We start from the raw sequence: 15,773 nt of genomic DNA, 5'->3' as shown, positions 1-15,773 counted from the left end.
AAAAAAAAAAAAAAAAAAAATCTAAAACTGATGAGGCAAGCCCCAGGCCTGGCCTTTCTACCCGGCGGCCTACCGTCCCCTGGGCCATACCGCCACAGCCCGTCCCCCGCACCAAGGGTTGGGGGTGGCGACTATCCACGGCTGGTTCTCCCTGGACCACTCTGCTCAAGTCTGGGTGGGTACCGCCGGTGGCATCACCAAAAAAAAGAAAAAGGGACACTGCCCACCCTTCCTTCAACACCTCCCCCATCTGAGCTGGACTTTCTTGGGAATGTAGAAGTTATCCGGAGGGAGGGGTGGGAAGTGGCGAAAAATAAATACCAAGAGCTAAGTAGGTGTCCCTGGGCCTTTGGCGGCAGAGATGGCCTCCGGGGAAGAGGCCCTGATTGTCCAAATACTGCACTCTACGACTTAGGTCTCTGATCTCCCCGACAAGGCGCCCGCCCTGGGGGGCATGAGTCTCGAAGGAGAAAAGGGGCCAGCCCCTCAGGTACTGTCCTGTCGCTGCAGCCCAGCCGACGTCCAGCCCCGGGCTCCTGGCCTGGCTGAGACCTGGCTGGTTGTCCCTGGGCGCCTGGGTGCCTGGGTCCCAGGGCTCCTCGGTGGCCCCGTGCTCAGCCGTCTGCGAACGCTCAGGCCTGCTCCTTGTCAGCCCTCCACAGCCGCTCCTTCACCTCGGGCGGCAACGTGTTGAACAGGTCCTCCTCCACCACCAGGCCGCTGCGCTTGAGCAGCGGGCACTCGCCCAGCTCCACGGGCAGACACTCCAGCCGGTTGCCCCGCAGCTCGATCTGGGTCAGGTTGGTCAGCTCGCCCACCCTGGAGGGCAGTGACTGCAGAACGTTGTTGCCCAGGTGCAGCGCCCGCAGCTTCCGGCACTGGAAGAGTTCCGGGGGCAGTGCCTCGATCTGCAGGGGAAGAGCAGAGGGCCCGAGTGAGGGGCACAGCACAGACCCGGGGCCTTGGCCGAGGCTTCTCCCTGCTCCCCCGGCACCAGTACCATCCGGCCCGAAGCCCAGCTGACTCCTACCTGTACTTGAAGACTCATTCCGTACTCACCTCTTCTGGGAAGACTTCCCCAGCCTCCCGGGGAACCTATGGCCCCCACGGCCCCCAGGAGCACCAATCCCTCCGTGGGGAAGCTGCTCGGCCACCGGTCACTCCTGGACCGTGGGCTCTGGGAGGGCAGGATGGGGGCCACCTGGGTCCCTGCTGTCTCCTAGCACCTGGTCCCCCCGCACATCACAGCGGCCAGGCCAGCTACTCTACTAACCGCTCCACACCCCCTCCACTGTCCAGGCCTCACCTGTGGGTCTTGCCTGATTTAAGAACAATTTATGAGGGGCGCCTGGGTGACTCAGTCGGTTAAGCGTCCGACTTCAGCTCAGGTCATGATCTCACCGTTTGTGGGTTCGAGCCCTGCGATGGGCTCTGTGCTGACAGCTCGGAGCCTGGAGCCTGCCTCGGATTCTGTGTCTCCCTCTCTGTGTCTCTCTGCCCCTCCCCCGCTCAGCTGTCTATCTCCCTCTCAAAAATAAAGAAACATTAAAAAAAAAAAAAAAAGAACCATTTAGGAAAGGGAGAAGCATGCTGAGAAAATTGTATGCCCTGAACTGTTGCTGAGAACTGGAGACAGTGTGCCAGTATGGGTGGGGACCCCAGCTGTGTCACTTCCCTGTCCTGGGCCTCAGTCCCCTCAAGTCACACCCTGACCATGAGTGCCGGGAGCCCCGTATCGGCCATTCCCCTCCTATTTTGCAAAATCTGAATAATGGGCAATGCCCACATGCAACTTCCTACACACCAGGCTCGATCAGAGCACTGATACTTTTTTTTTTTTTAATGTTTATTTGTTTTTGAGAGAGAGAGAGAGAGAGAGAGAGCGAGCGAGCGAGGGCCCAAGCAGGGGAGCGGCAGAGGGCGGAGGACAGAGGATCCAAATCAGGCTCCACATTGACAGCGGAGAGCCTGATGTGGGGCTCAAACCCATGACCCTCTGCTATCTGTCCACACCATCGGTGGAGCAAGGAACAAACGGTGGAGCCCACATGGGGACCTGCTGTGTCTCTAGGTGCATAGGAAAGGCCGCACAAATGCCACCTCCCTCCCTGCCCTTCTGTGAGGAATCAGCTATAAACACGGTTCTTACTGAACCTGTTTTTGCCAAAACAACCTCCTTCAGGTACGAGGGGCAGGAGGCACCCCACTCGATCCCGCGTGAGGACGACAGAAAGACTGTTCGGTAACCTCTCTGAGGCTGCTCTGTTCCCATCCCCATTGTCCTGCTGAGGCCTGGAGAGGCGAAATGCAACGTGTCCGAGACCACAGAGCCAGAAAGGTCAAGAGAGGATGTGAGTAAGCCTAGCTTCCTCTGATTCGGAGCCTGTGCTGTGCTCCCATTGTGCCAAATACGGCGCTCCCTGCCAGTGTAGCCCTGGGCAAGTCCCTTTCCCTCCCTGTGTGTCAGTTTCTCCCTCTGTATAATGAAAGGGTAGGACTGGAAACGCATGTCACCTTCAATGTTCTGTGTCTGAGAATGTTTTAAAAGAGACTCCTGCCCCAGGCCTCCCAAACCAGCCCCCGTTGTGCCCAGCGGTCAGGGATGGGGCCAAGGTGGCTTCCAGGTGAGCAGGACTGACGCTGAGGGACATGACGGTCAGAGGGATGATGGGAAGCGGGCTCTGGCAGGACTGGGGGGGACCTGAGCCCCCCAGAGAGCCCGCTCTCCACCACAGTGGCCTCTTCTGAAGACTCAATGGTCAGGGAAGCGTGAGAGGCCTGGCCCAGTGAGTGGCACAGCTGGGGTTCACGTGCAGAACTGCCTCCCTAAAACATCGCATCCCTGGAGCACCCCGGCCCCATCCAGTGAGCTCTCTCCATGTCCCACAGAAAAAAGGGAAGGTCCCTCCAGTGGCTTGGCGCCCCGCCACAGCCACCCCTGTCCTTGGGCCTGTCCTTCTTCCCGAGGTGTCACTCAGCTGCTGAAGGGTCGAGGTCCTTTCCCATCACCCCGATCCTGCCCTCTCCTATGGCCCAGGGACCTCAGTGGCTCCACTATCAGCACTGAGGTGCCCTCAAGTCCCGCCAGTCTTTGAAAAAAAGCCCCTCCCAGAAGCCTCTGGGGTTGCTCCATGGCCCTCCACCCCTCCCAGCAAACCATCTGGACAAACACTGTCTCTTGCTTCACTGTGATCCAGCTTCTGCCCCTGTCCACCCCTGAAACTATCCGGCCAGAGTCACCAACAGTCCCTCCTAATCCGTTGGACCTGAACCCATTCTTTCACCCCACTGTCCCGCGTGCCGTAAACCCACACTCTCCTGCCTGGTCTCTTTCGCTTCCACCCCAAAGGCTTGAGCCAGACTCTTCTCTCCCTCCATCTTCTCCCCAGTGATCTCGACAAGGACCCCTCTTCACGCAGGAGCCTGGGTGGGCACAGGGCGGATTCCCTGGGCTTCAGGCTGACTCAACATGAACATCCCTTGGATGTCCCAGGGGCGCCAGACCCTCAACATGGGACATACGCTCTCCTCTCTGAAAACCAGTGACTCCCTCTACATCCCGTTTCAATGGCCCATCTTCCCAGGCAGCCAAGTGAGAAACCCAGAGTCACTCGGAGCTCTCCCCTTGTCCCGCATCCGATCCAGCCCCATCCTGCAGACTCTGTCGCCAATGTCTCTCCACCCGCAGCAGCCTCCGTCGCCCCCCCCCCCGCCCCCCACCGGTGGCTGCACCTGGGTTTTCTGCCAGCTCTTGACCTCGCTCATCTTGTCCCTCAAACCCACAGCCTCACACTGCAGCAACATCAGTCTCTCCCAGTTGTAAGTTAGGTCGTTCTTTCATCCACTCAATCAACCAGTATCTGGTAAACGTTTCCTGTGTGCCAAGACCCACGTCACCAGACAAGGGGCACAGGGACGATCTGATGGAGACAAGGAAGAACAACAGGACTCTCCTACCAATCCTGGCCTCAGGCTGCTCCTCCCCCATGGACAGAACCTACTGGACTCTCCCCTTTCCTCTTCATCTGGCGGACTCCTCCTCGTCCTCAGGGCCAGGTGACATGTCCCTTCCTCCACGAGGCCCTCCTGACCTAAATCTGGGTTGAGGCCGCTCCCATGTGTGCCCAGGAGGCTCCGGATGGGCAGCCAGTGGGCCTTGTTCGTCCCTGTGTCCCCAGCACCTTGTCCCATGCTAGGAGTGCTTGAAAAGCATTTACCAAATCAATGAAAGAATGAATAAATGGATTTGTGGACAGACGAACACCAGTTTTCCGTGTCTATTCACACGACTTTAAACCTGGGAAAAGGGGCGCCTGGGTGGCGCAGTCGGTTGAGCGTCCGACTTCAGCCAGGTCACGATCTCGCGGTCTGTGAGTTCGAGCCCCGCGTCAGGCTCTGGGCCGATGGCTCAGAGCCTGGAGCCTGTTTCCGATTCTGTGTCTCCCTCTCTCTCTGCCCCTCCCCCGTTCATGCTCTGTCTCTCTCTGTCCCCAAAATAAATAAACGTTGAAAACAAAAAAATTAAAAAAAACAAAAAAAACAAAAAAACAAAAAAACAAAACAAAAAAAAAACCCTGGGAAAAGGGCAGCTAAGGGCCTGAGCCAGGTCACACCCACCCCTCCCTGTCCACCTGCAGCCCCAGGGGCGGGGGGTGCTCACAAAGGAGGAGGAGAGGGGCTCCAGCTTGAAAGGATGGGCCTGACGAGGATCCTGCCCAAGTGAATTTTTTTACAGAGGCCTCTGGCATTCCAGGGGCGGAGACAGGATGTGATTAAACAGTGTGCTAAACAGGGCTGCAGAGGGTCTCCTTCCTCGGGACAGCAACAGCGTGCCTGTCTGCCTGTCGCCAGCTCCTTTCCTGAGGGGTGACCTCAGCCAACAGGCACGACCTAATAGGCCTGCTAGGGGTGAGCAGCGGGGGTTAGCGGATGGAACTTCGAGCCAGGCTGGACGTCTGCTGCACCCTCCATCAGGAAAGAGGGCCCAGCAAGCTGCCCCACGCCACCCCCCAGACAAAGGGTTGTGAGATGCCTTAGTGGACCCAATTCCAGGGGCAATCTGGCCCCACACTGTGCTCTCGGGGAGCCACTTGGTCCCCCTCCACGTATTAAAGGAAGTGTTGGGGTCTGTCTGGTGCTGCCCAAATGTGGCTTCTCCCCAGAGGTCCAATTTTCCTGATCAGTGGCCTGTCCCAGGCCATGGGGGCAGATTCTCCAATGAGGCAACCTGGGACTAACCCTAACCCTAACCCCTTGTACGCTCAGTCATGATTTGGGGGAGGAAGACAGGATTTGTCACCACCCCTGATCTATGGAAGCGTCAGGTTGGTTTGTACTGAGAGAGGCTTAGGGCGGAGGAGAGGGGGACCCAGACCCTTCAATCTGAGTGACACTGGAGAAGGTATGTCCTTTCCTGGGGCAGGGGCATTTCAGGGACTGCCTGAAATGAGAGAGCTCCTGCCGGGAGCTTCGTGCCCTGCAAAGGGTGGGCCGCTTTGTGCCCCTGGCCACAGGGCAGCGCAGGGATGGTGTCCGAACCAGGTCTCCAGAGTCTGCACTCGTGGCCTGGGGCTCCCACCGCCACCTGCCTCACTGCCAGTCAGCAGAGACCAGGAATGTGTCACCCCTCCTGCAGGTGCGCAGGAGGGGCGGGCAGGGGGAGGTCCTTCCAGTGGCTGTGGCTTTGCTTGCACTACAGAGACCTGACCACAGGGCCACAGGAGCACCCTGCCCTCAACTCCGCCCGCCTGCCTCTGAGAAGGGGCCCTTGGGTGGGGGGCTTCCCTGGGCAGGCGAGGGGCTAGCACACAGGGCTACCAACGATTTGTAGCCCTCCGGGGCATCGCCTCCCACACTGCTGGCCTGAAATGGTTTGTACAACTTCCTCTCCAAAAAGGCAGGTGGCGACAAGCCCGGCTGTGCCCTCTACCACCCCAAAACACAGAGGGGGAAGGGTGTGAGCAGCGCAAAGAGTTGCAGAAACCACCCGGTTTCGCCTCGCTGAGCACCAGCCACCCACGGTTTCTGTCTCCAGTGGATCCAGACTGGCCCCTCGACTCCAAATGCGACCTAGAGCCAGCTCCAGGCTGGGTCCTGCCTGCCACAACCCAGCCCTCGGACCTCCTGCCCCAGCACACCCCTGCCTATAAGGAACGTGCCCCGGGTCCCTTCAGGGACAGGCCCCCCTCCCCCCCCCCCCCCCCCCTCCCCCCCCCGCCCTCCCGACAGAAGGACTCTGCAGCATCCTATGGCAAAGACAGGCTCCCAAGCCCAGGTCAGCAGGACTGGCCCGGGGCCCGGGAATCTGTATTCCCAACAAGCTCCTCCCGGGTGCTTCTGGGAACCATGGGGGCAGGGGAGGACCGCCAGCCCAGGAGCCTCAGGCCATCCCGACCACCCCGAGACACCGAGCCTCCTGAACACCTCCCCCTCCTCCGCCAAAGGCCTCCGCCGGGCCCCCTGCGGAGCCACGGCCAAGCCACTCACCCGGTTGGCCGTGACCGCCAAGTTCTGGAGGTTCTGCAGGAGGCCGATATCGGCGGGGAGGAAGGTCAGGTTGTTGTGGCTGAGGTCCAGGTAGCGCAGCTTGCGGCAGTAGAAGAGCTGGGTGGGGATCTTCTCGATCTTGTTGCGGTTCAGATAGAGGCGCTCGAGGTTGGTGAGGTTGCCGATCTGGATGGGGATGTAGGCGATGTGGTTGTACCACAGCTTAAGGCAGGTGAGGCGGTGCAGGTGCTGGAAGCTGATGATCTCCTCGATGGTCTTGAGGTTGTTGTCCTTGAGGTCGATCTCCTGCAGGTTGTGGAGGCTGAAGATGGAGTGTGGGATCCGCTCCAGGTCGCAGCGGATCAGCTCCAGCTCGGTCAGGTTCACCATCTTCTTGAGGCTGTTGAGGACGATGAGCTTGGTGCCCTCGTTATTGATGGACAGCTTCTGCAGGTGCACGCCCACGTCGGTGACCACCTGCGGCAGCTTGCTCAGGTTGCTCTTGAGCCGCAGCACCTTGAGGCGCTTGAGCTCGCGTAGCCCGTCGATGACGATGTAGCGGTTGTTCTCTGCGCTCAGGTTGCCCGTCAGGTGCAGCTCCTCCAGGGTCTTCAGGCTGTAGATCCACAGCGGGATCTCCTTGATGTCCGTGAACTTGATGTGCAGGGCCCGCAGGTTCTCGCGCAGGAAGGCCAGGGCGGGCGCCTCGATCTTGGCCGCCGTGTGGTACAGCCACAGCTCCTTGAGGCCCGTGAGCTGGGCGATGCTGGGCGGGATGGTCACGTCCGGGATCAGCTCCAGCTTCAGCACCTCCAGCTCCACCAGGTCGAACACGGTGTCGGGGATGCCGCTGAGCATGAACAGGTGCAGCTCCAGCTTGTCCTGCGCGTTCTTGGTGAGCCGCTGCCGCAGCTTGTCCAGCGTCCACTCGTTGTTGAGGTTCAGCTGCCGCAGCTTGTTCTCACTCACCTCCGACAGGAAGACGGCGAAGCGCTTCGAGTAGAGCGGGTCGTACTGGTCGATGAGGTGGAGCATGAAGGCGAAGTCGTTCTTGACGTCGGGGATGTCGCTGTAGCTGCTCTCCTCGCGGATGGACTCGAACGAGTACTTCTTGAGGGAGCGCCGCAGCATCCACCACAGCGTGTACATGCAGATGAGGCCGTAGAAGATGACCAGGCTGATGTAGAAGGACGCCAGGATCTTGAAGAGCGTGGCCAGCGGGTGGGCACAGCGGTAGGTGCGGTAGCCCGTCAGGCTCTCGATGTCCACGGTGCAGTCCACGTCGAACTTGATGTTGTGCACGTAGTAGACGGTGTAGCAGATGATGAGGATGAACTTGACCACCTTGATGATGGTCTGCCGCATGTAGAGGCGGTACACGATGTCCCCCTCCTCCACGTGGGTGCGGAACTTCTTCACCTTCTCGAACAGCGCCTTGGCCTGCTCGCCCTCCTTCTTGTCCAGCACGCCCGTCTCCGAGCGGTCCACGATGCCCTGCTCGATCCGGGACTTGGTCCGCTGCAGCATGGGCACGGTGGCCTCCACGTCTTCGCTGACCGTCGACGACTTCTTGTCCATGGAGCCGTTCATCTTGCTGAAGGCCGGCTTGGGGTCGCTCTCTTCCACCACCGTCTCGGACAGGGCGCGTGTGGTCCAAGGCGAGTCGAAGCACTTGAGCAGGATAGACACGAAGTGCTCCAGCTTCGAGCTCGTGCGCGGAAACTTGAACCAGAAGTTGCTGCAGGCCAGGAAGATGAGCGTGTGCAGGAGCACCAGGTAGGGGAAGTACTTGGCGAACCAGTGCAGGCGGTTCTCATAGCACACGGCGTCCACGTAGTTGTACTGGTGCCGGTCCAGGTCGTACTTGATGCCCGTGGGGCCTGCGCCGGGGGTCGGCAGGACCGTGGAGTTGGGGTAGGTGGGCTCTGGGCCAGGGGCTGCCCAGCCCCGGAATGAGTCGTTGCAGGAGTCCTTGGTGACCCACTTACAAGGCAAGCAGATCATCTTGTCCTGGGTGACCTGCAGTGTGCCCCCAAAGACCGCGATCATCAGCATGACAATGGAGATGTAGTCGGTGAACACGTCCCACCATGGCTTCAGGATCCGGTAGGCTGGCTGCGTGTCCGCAAAGTAGCGGAGCTCTGTCACTGGAATCATGGTTCAACCTGAAAGGGACCCACAGGAGGGGGTTACCACAGGGCGGCCCAGCTGTCTGGGACCCAGGAGACGGCGCACCCATTGTCCAACATTCCACCTTGAGTCGGGCTGGGAGTCACAGCCCTGCCACGCACAGGGTGGCCCACCGATCAGCCTCTGTCCAGAACTATGTGGCCACCAGGCGGCTGGGACACCAGCACAGGGGAAGGCAGGTGGCCTCCGGACTTAGCAGACGTGAAGACCAAGAACTGAGGTCGGGACCCACGCCGACAGATGGCTAAGGTGGCCTCGCCCTGCATTCCAGCAGGACCATTTGGGAGTTCCTGTCCCCAGGCTGCATCCTATTAAGGATCAGACTGACCAGAGGGGCTTGTTGAAAACTCCCAGTTCACTTGGAACCAGGGCCGTGATGCTGCCCCAGTGACCCGAAGAGGTTTCCTCCAAGTGTGAGAAATCCCAATGGAGAAGAGGGGGCTTGATGTGAACTCACTTTTTTCTTTTAAGTTTATTTATTTATTTTGGGGAGAGACAGAGACAGCGTGAGCAGGGGAGGGCCAGAGAGAAAGAGAGAGAGAATCCCAAGCAGGCTCTGCATTGTCAACACAGAGCCCAGTGAAGGGCTCGAACTCACAGTGAGACCATGACCTGAGCTGAAACCAAGGGTCGGACGCTTCACCGACTGAGCCACCCAGGTGCCCATGAACTCACTTTTGTAAGACAAATAGGGAAATTCAAAAAAGTTCTATGAGGATGCATGTAATTATGTCCCTACTGGATCCTGAAGGGAGTCTTTCTTACACACACACACACACACACACACACACACACACACACACACACAGAGTAGGGGGTGCGGCCAAGCAGAGAGAAGACAAGAAAACAAGACCGATCTCCGCCGCGTGCTGGATGATATCACAATTATTATTATTATTATCATTATTATTATTATTTGTTATTATTATTATCTCTGGCCGTGTGCATCTGCATGTGTGTGTATAAGGAAATTAAAAATAGCAGCGTATTATCTCCCTGGAGAGTTCAATTCGGCAGGTCTCAGGTAGAGCTTACACTTGACTTTGGTGACGCTAATGATCGGCCAAGTTTGGGGAACACTGCGTAAGAAGCCACATTCAGGAAATCCAGCCAGTGACATACAGGAGGAGTGCAACAAAATGAAGGTGCGAAAGGAATCCTGTGCTTGGGCTGTCTGCAATCACCCTGCCAAGATACACTGCCCTTACAACTACTGGTCTGCAAGACTGTAACGAAATTTTAAAAAGTACTCTATGTTCACCAGAGAACGCTTGGGGAAATATCAAAAAGCATAAACACAAAAAAAGAGATCCCTTGTAAGAACGCTGCCAGGGTTACCCACTGTTAACTTTTCAATGCATAATAACCTTCCAGTCCTTCCTGTGCATATTTTTTAAAATAAAATTGTGAATTTTATTTTACTCCCTATTTTCCAATGTAGAATCTAGATTTTTTTTTTTTAAGTTTACTTATTTTGAAAGAGAGAGAGAGGCAGAAAGAAAGGGAGGGGAAGAGAGAACCCCAAGCACACTCCACACTGTCAGCAAGGAGCCCAACGCGGGGCTCGATCTCATGCACCATGAGATCATGACCTGAGCCGAAGTCTGGCATTCAACTGACTGAGCCACCCAGGTGCCCCTAGAATCTAGACTTTAAACCAAGGTTTAAGTACTTGTATTTTGACAGACTGGTCTGTTTCTCTTGGGAGACGAACCAGGGTGCTCAGACTACGGGACTGCCCCCCTCATTCTGACTGTTGGTAATGTTAATAATGACCACGGTAATGAAACATTCATAAAGCGGGCTTCCCTGCAAACACCAAATGTGTTCCATCCTCTTTCCAGGGCACACCGGGATGGGTGGGAAGAAAGCAACCCAGGACTCTGAGAAGGAATCGGGGCACTCAGATGGACGTGTGCCAGGCACTGGGCTAGCCCATACCACGGAATCCCTTCGATGCCCACGCGCAGGCCTGTCTTTGGCCTCGTTCCACAGACGGGGGAACTGAGCTCAGGGAAGTGAAGTCACCTGCCACGGACACTCTACGACTCAGGGCAGAACTGGGACTGAACTCAGGCCTGTCCCTCCGCCTCCCCACTTGGGTTGTCACTGCTGCACGGGCTTGCTGTCAGCGTGACCATGCCAAGAGGCCACACCCGGGAGTCCAGCTTCCCTGCCCCCCTGGGGTTCCCAGAACTCAGGTCACCACGGGGCCAGTAGACACCACCACCCTCCCTGGGCCACCAGCTCCAGCCCAGGGGTCAGCCCTCCTGGCGAGAAGGCCTGGGCCTCTAATGACTGGCTGGCTCCTTACACCGCCCACACTCCTGGGGAGGGGGCACCCCGGGGAGGGCTCGCTGAATCACGCAGCCAGCCTCCAGCTGAAAGAGACCCGGATACTCGTCCCTCCCTCGCCAGTTCCCCAAGCCCACATCCAGGCAGGCACCCAAAGGCTGGGGACGGGAAGGGAGGAGGGGCGGAGACCGAGCGCCCGAGGGCGTGCACCAGCCAGCCCTGGAGATTCCAGAGAGAGACGGCCACGGCAGGACGCCAGACGCTGGGGGCGGTGCAGTTTACGACCAGGCAGGATGTGGTTGCAAACTCACAGTTTTGGAGGGAGGTGGGTGTGCCAGCCTAGTGGGGACACCCGGTCTCACGGTGAGGAGTGGCCTCTGGGCCCTGCCGTCCTAGGGCTCTGCACATGTGGCTTCCTGACTTCTGAGGTGGGAACTGTGCACAGCTCCGTTTACAGGTGAGGGAACTGGAGGCCGACAGAGGGAGGAAACAGCCCAGGCCATTCCAGACCGGCATGTCTGGCTCTTAGCTTGCCCCCGACCCCAAACACCTGGTCTCAAGCACATCCTGAACTCGCTGCCATCCAGCCCTTGGCTCAGCCTTCTGGGGATGAGTAAAGTGCCCAAGGTGTGTCCACGCCTCAGGGGCCTCTGTGTCCAGTGGGAGCTCATGGGCAGTGGTGGGAGACACAGATGCCGCCTCCCTGCTGAGAAGAGCCTCGTGGAGTCTCAGGGTGCAGAGCCAGGGGCCCTGGCTGGGAGTTCGGTGCAGGCCCGGCCCCGTGGGGGTGACCCTCTAGCTGCACCCTATTTCTGCCTCACCTCTGCCACCAGCTCACTGTGGAACTCTGGGCAAGGCACTGCCCCTCTCTGCTGGGGTTTTGGAAGAAATCTGGAAAGAAGGTGCAGGCACCAAACCCCAGGCTTTAGTCCCCAGGGATGCGAAGGAGGGGCGCCCGCCCCAGGGGCCCCCGACAACAAACAGCTAGGTGGTAGGGGCAGCCCCCTCCCAAGCAGCTCTTGCTGAGGCTGGGGTGGGGCAAGCCAGTGGCCAAGAAGGCTGAGCTGAGATCTGCCGGGCAAGGTCCTCGCTGGCTTTGGGCCTCAGGTTCTGCACAGACACCTCACAGGGCTGCTGGAAAGTGTCCACAGAATTTCACGCTTTTACAGTGCTTAGCGCAGAGTGGGGCGGGCAGGCAGGCGGTTCAGGCACCTCCTCGTCTTGCTCCTTCAGGGCAGGAGCCTTTGGCGCATAGTAGGTGCTCAATAAAATCAGTGGGTCTCAAGAGAGGGCCCGAGAGGACGGGGCAGGAGTGGGACGCAGGGAAGGGCAGGGCCCAGGCATGGCGGGGAGGGAGTTTCAGGTGGATGTGGGCAGGGCTGCACATCCTGACAGGGAGGAAGCGGAGGCTCCGCCCAACCCCGAGGGCCCCTGGGAAGGAGACAGAGCCCCTCACACCCCACCCCGCCCCAGGTAGGGATCTCCAGTGCAGGGACCCGCCCCACGAGCCAGTGACTCAAGAGCACTGAACATCCACAGGGGCAGCTCCTGTTCCCAGACTAAAGACTCAGGGCCAAGTCCAGGATGAGCACATTGTTCCAGCACCCATTTTTTTTTTTCTTTTTTTTTAAGTGAGCTCTACACCCAACATGGGACTTAAACTCATGACTCTGAGATCAAGAGTCATGCTCTACCGACTGAGCCGGTCAGGCACCCACCCCCCCCCCCCACACCCATTTCTTTTTCTCCAAATTTCACTGTGGTAATATACACATAACATAGAACTTACTGTTTTAACCATTTTTAGGTATGTCATTCAGTGGCATTAAATACACTGCCATTGTCGTACAGCCGCCACCACCAGCATGGGTCTGCTCTGTCCCCATTAAACACCAACTCCCCACTGCCCCCTCCCCCAGCCCCTGGCAATCGCCATTCTACTTTCCGTCTCTATAAAGTTGACTATCCAAGGTGCTCCATGAATGGAGACGTGCAACAAGATTCGTCTCTTTGTGTCTGCCGTATTCCATTTAATACAGGGCCCTCAAAGTTCATCCGTGTCTTAGCACGGGTCATAATTCCTTTCCCTTTTAAGGCTGAATGATATTCCCCACAACCATTTTACAGATAGGGAAACTGAGGCTCAGAGAGAGAAGCCACTGGCCCAACTTCACACTGGCTGTAAGTGACAGAGGCCACCTTCAGAGCCAGATCCACAGTGGAGCCCGGACCTGCAGCAGCTCCAGGGGGCCACCCGGGGGGAGCAGATCCCACCTGGAAGCAGACCCCTGTGCTCAGGAGGGCGCCACAGGGAAAGGGAGCAGGTTCAAGGAAGTGGGGATCTCGTTTCCGGTTACAGAAAGCACTCCGCCCAGGACGGTTCCTGGAGGCAGTGTGTTCATCCCCTCCCTGCACTGAGCCCCTCCCCAGCTTGCATCGCCTCCGGCCAGAGGAATAGCTTGTCTCCCCCATGGCCTGTTTCCCTGTCCCAAAGGGGGCAGAGACTCTGTCGTGGGTATGCCCACATCTTGGTCAAGGGACCGAGGGGCATGTGATCCCAGGCCTGTGCCTGCCTTGGGCACCGCCTTTCACACTGTCTGTGGCCCACCCTGAGGTCAGCCAGCAAGGCTTGGCTCTAGAGCTGCCGATGCCACCAAACACCCCCTTGTCCTGGCCACCCCTGCCTGCGGCCAGCAGGGAGGGAGCAGTGTGTCCAGGAGCCAGGACTCCTTTCCCTCGTGGCACGTTGGTTTCCCCAGCCATAAAATGGGGGCTGGGGCGGGGGACACAGATGCCCTGCCAAGCTCTCAGGACTATCAGAAGTCACTGAAATGAGTTTTCCCAAACTGCCCGTGTATGGCCCATCGGTCAGGTGGAGAGCAAGCCCCAAGCTACATGATGTGAGCTTAGAGCTGGAGGGATGGCCGGGCTAGTCTGGGCTCTGTCCTGAGTGGTGGAGTGACCCTGGGCGGGCGCCTTCATGTCTCTGAGCCTCAGTGCGCCCCCATCTGTGGGATACGGCTAAACCAGACATGGGCGGGCCCCCCAAAGCAACCCCGACTTCAACAGACAGTCAGGGGTGGCTGAAAAGTGCACAGAACAGGAACACAAAGGAAGGAAATGGAAGGAGGAAAACCACCCAGAGGGCTGGCAGATACCAGGCAAAGAGACACCGGTGGGTGGGGCCTGGCCCACAGTGGGCGGGTCTGGGCCACTGTGGGCGGGGCCTGGACCGCGTGGGCGGGAACGAGGATGCGACCTTTTCAATGGAACGAAGTAGCTGTGTATGTAATACCATTTTGGAAAAAAAGCAAGATCCAGAAAAATAAATAAATATAATCTCATTCTGATTAAACCCTTGACCCACAGTCCCTGCACCGTGGGGAGGGGCTCCCTCTCCGAGAGGGAATAAGAAACAGAATGAAAAGAAACTAATTTTTTACCAGCATGCATTATCTTTGTGATTGATAAAATAGTAGAGTTCAAAAGAAACAGAGCCTTAAAAAAAAGAAGAAGAAAAAGAAAATCAGTTCTCATGTGGGGATCAGGTGTTCTTTTGAAGTTCTGGGAGGGCAGTTTGGGGAGGGCAGTGGGGAATTGGGTCAGATCAGGTCAGGTCCTTGCCCCAGGAGATGGAGAATTTGGAAAGGATCCTGAATAGAGGACAAAGATGAACGGGTTGAACTCAGGGAACTGAGAAAAGACAAAAAGGCAATGTGCCTTGCTGTCCTCTGAGCTCTGGGCTGACTACTTCTTTTCCAGAATGGACGCCTCACTCTGAGCTACAGACTGTGCCCTCCTAGAAGTCAGGGGTTAACATCCACCAGTGAAGTGGGAGGCCAATGGCTGCACCCAAGTAAAGCTTCGGAGGCAGTGGGCAAGAGGCCACCCAGGGGCCGGGGGCCAGGGAGGCTAGGAGTCCTGCAGGACAGAGGCCACCCTAGACTCATCCGGGGCCCTTGTGCAGAGCCCAGAATACAGCAGTGGAGACAAGACCTGCCGATCTGGGTGGAGCTCAGGAAGGAGGCCGTAGGAGGAAGGATGGCAGTTGTCTGCGAAAGAGCAGGACAAAAGTCAGTTACAGGAATGTTCATCAGAGTATTATTTATGCCCTGGGAAAATTGGAAACAACCCAGATGCCCATTACTGGGTGACTGGTTAAAGACTCATTAAATGATCAGATGATAAAACACTATGAAAGAATGAAAACTTGTTAGAGCAAGACACCCAATGACTTGATAAGAGGAAAAACGTCAGAAGTATGCTACCTGCAAAGAGTAGGTAATAAAACTGTGGTGGAGTAATTCTTCCGTTACGAGTTTTATGTATACAAATAAAACTTAACACACACATTTGAACCATATTGGCAGTGACATCAGACTGCTGTTTATAATCTTTTTTCACTCCAAACTTACCTCTATCTTCTATTATGCTAGTCAGGTAATGAAGTTTGGTTTTTTGTGTGTTTTTTTTTTTTAAGTTTATTTTTTTCAGTAATCTCTACACTCAACGTGGGGTTCGAACTCATGACCCCAAGATCAAGAGTCACATGCTCTTCTGACCCAGCCATCCAGGAGCCCTGAAAAGATTTTTTTTTTAAATCACAATTCCAAGGGCATCTTTTGGGATGAGCACTGGGTGTTGTATGGAAACCAATTTGACAATAAATTTCATATATTTAAAAAAATAAATAAATAAAAGATCAACACTTCAATTTAAAAAAATAGCAATAAAAATACAATTTGGGTAAAAAATAATAAAATAAAATAAAATAAAATAAAATAAAATAAAATAAAATAAAA

General features: G+C 56.7%; 1 protein-coding gene across 4 annotated transcripts in view; it reads right to left on the bottom strand.

The window, feature by feature from the left end:
* Window positions 1-3: 3 nt before the first annotated feature.
* LRRC8A (leucine rich repeat containing 8 VRAC subunit A) overlaps window positions 4-15,773 on the bottom strand; it is a 29,033-nt gene continuing 13,263 nt past the window's right edge. For 3 of the 4 annotated variants that reach the window (XM_040482570.1, XM_040482573.1, XM_040482571.1), the window contains 2 exons: window positions 6,487-8,651; window positions 4-908 (listed from right to left, as the gene is read on the bottom strand). In XM_040482570.1, coding sequence (XP_040338504.1) covers window positions 633-908; window positions 6,487-8,643 — 2,433 coding nt within the window. In that variant the 5' untranslated portion in view covers window positions 8,644-8,651 and the 3' untranslated portion in view covers window positions 4-632. Of the gene's footprint in view, window positions 909-6,486; window positions 8,652-9,668; window positions 9,756-15,773 lie in introns of those variants that run through there. The other variant, XM_040482572.1, reaches the window with a different exon arrangement.

The sequence above is a fragment of the Herpailurus yagouaroundi genome, unplaced genomic scaffold (genome assembly GCF_014898765.1).
Source record: "Herpailurus yagouaroundi ecotype Mexico unplaced genomic scaffold, PumYag 160, whole genome shotgun sequence".
Taxonomy (NCBI): domain Eukaryota; kingdom Metazoa; phylum Chordata; class Mammalia; order Carnivora; family Felidae; genus Herpailurus; species Herpailurus yagouaroundi.
The sequence above is the reverse complement of the archived record's forward strand: the minus strand, read 5'-3'. Positions and strand labels throughout refer to the sequence as shown.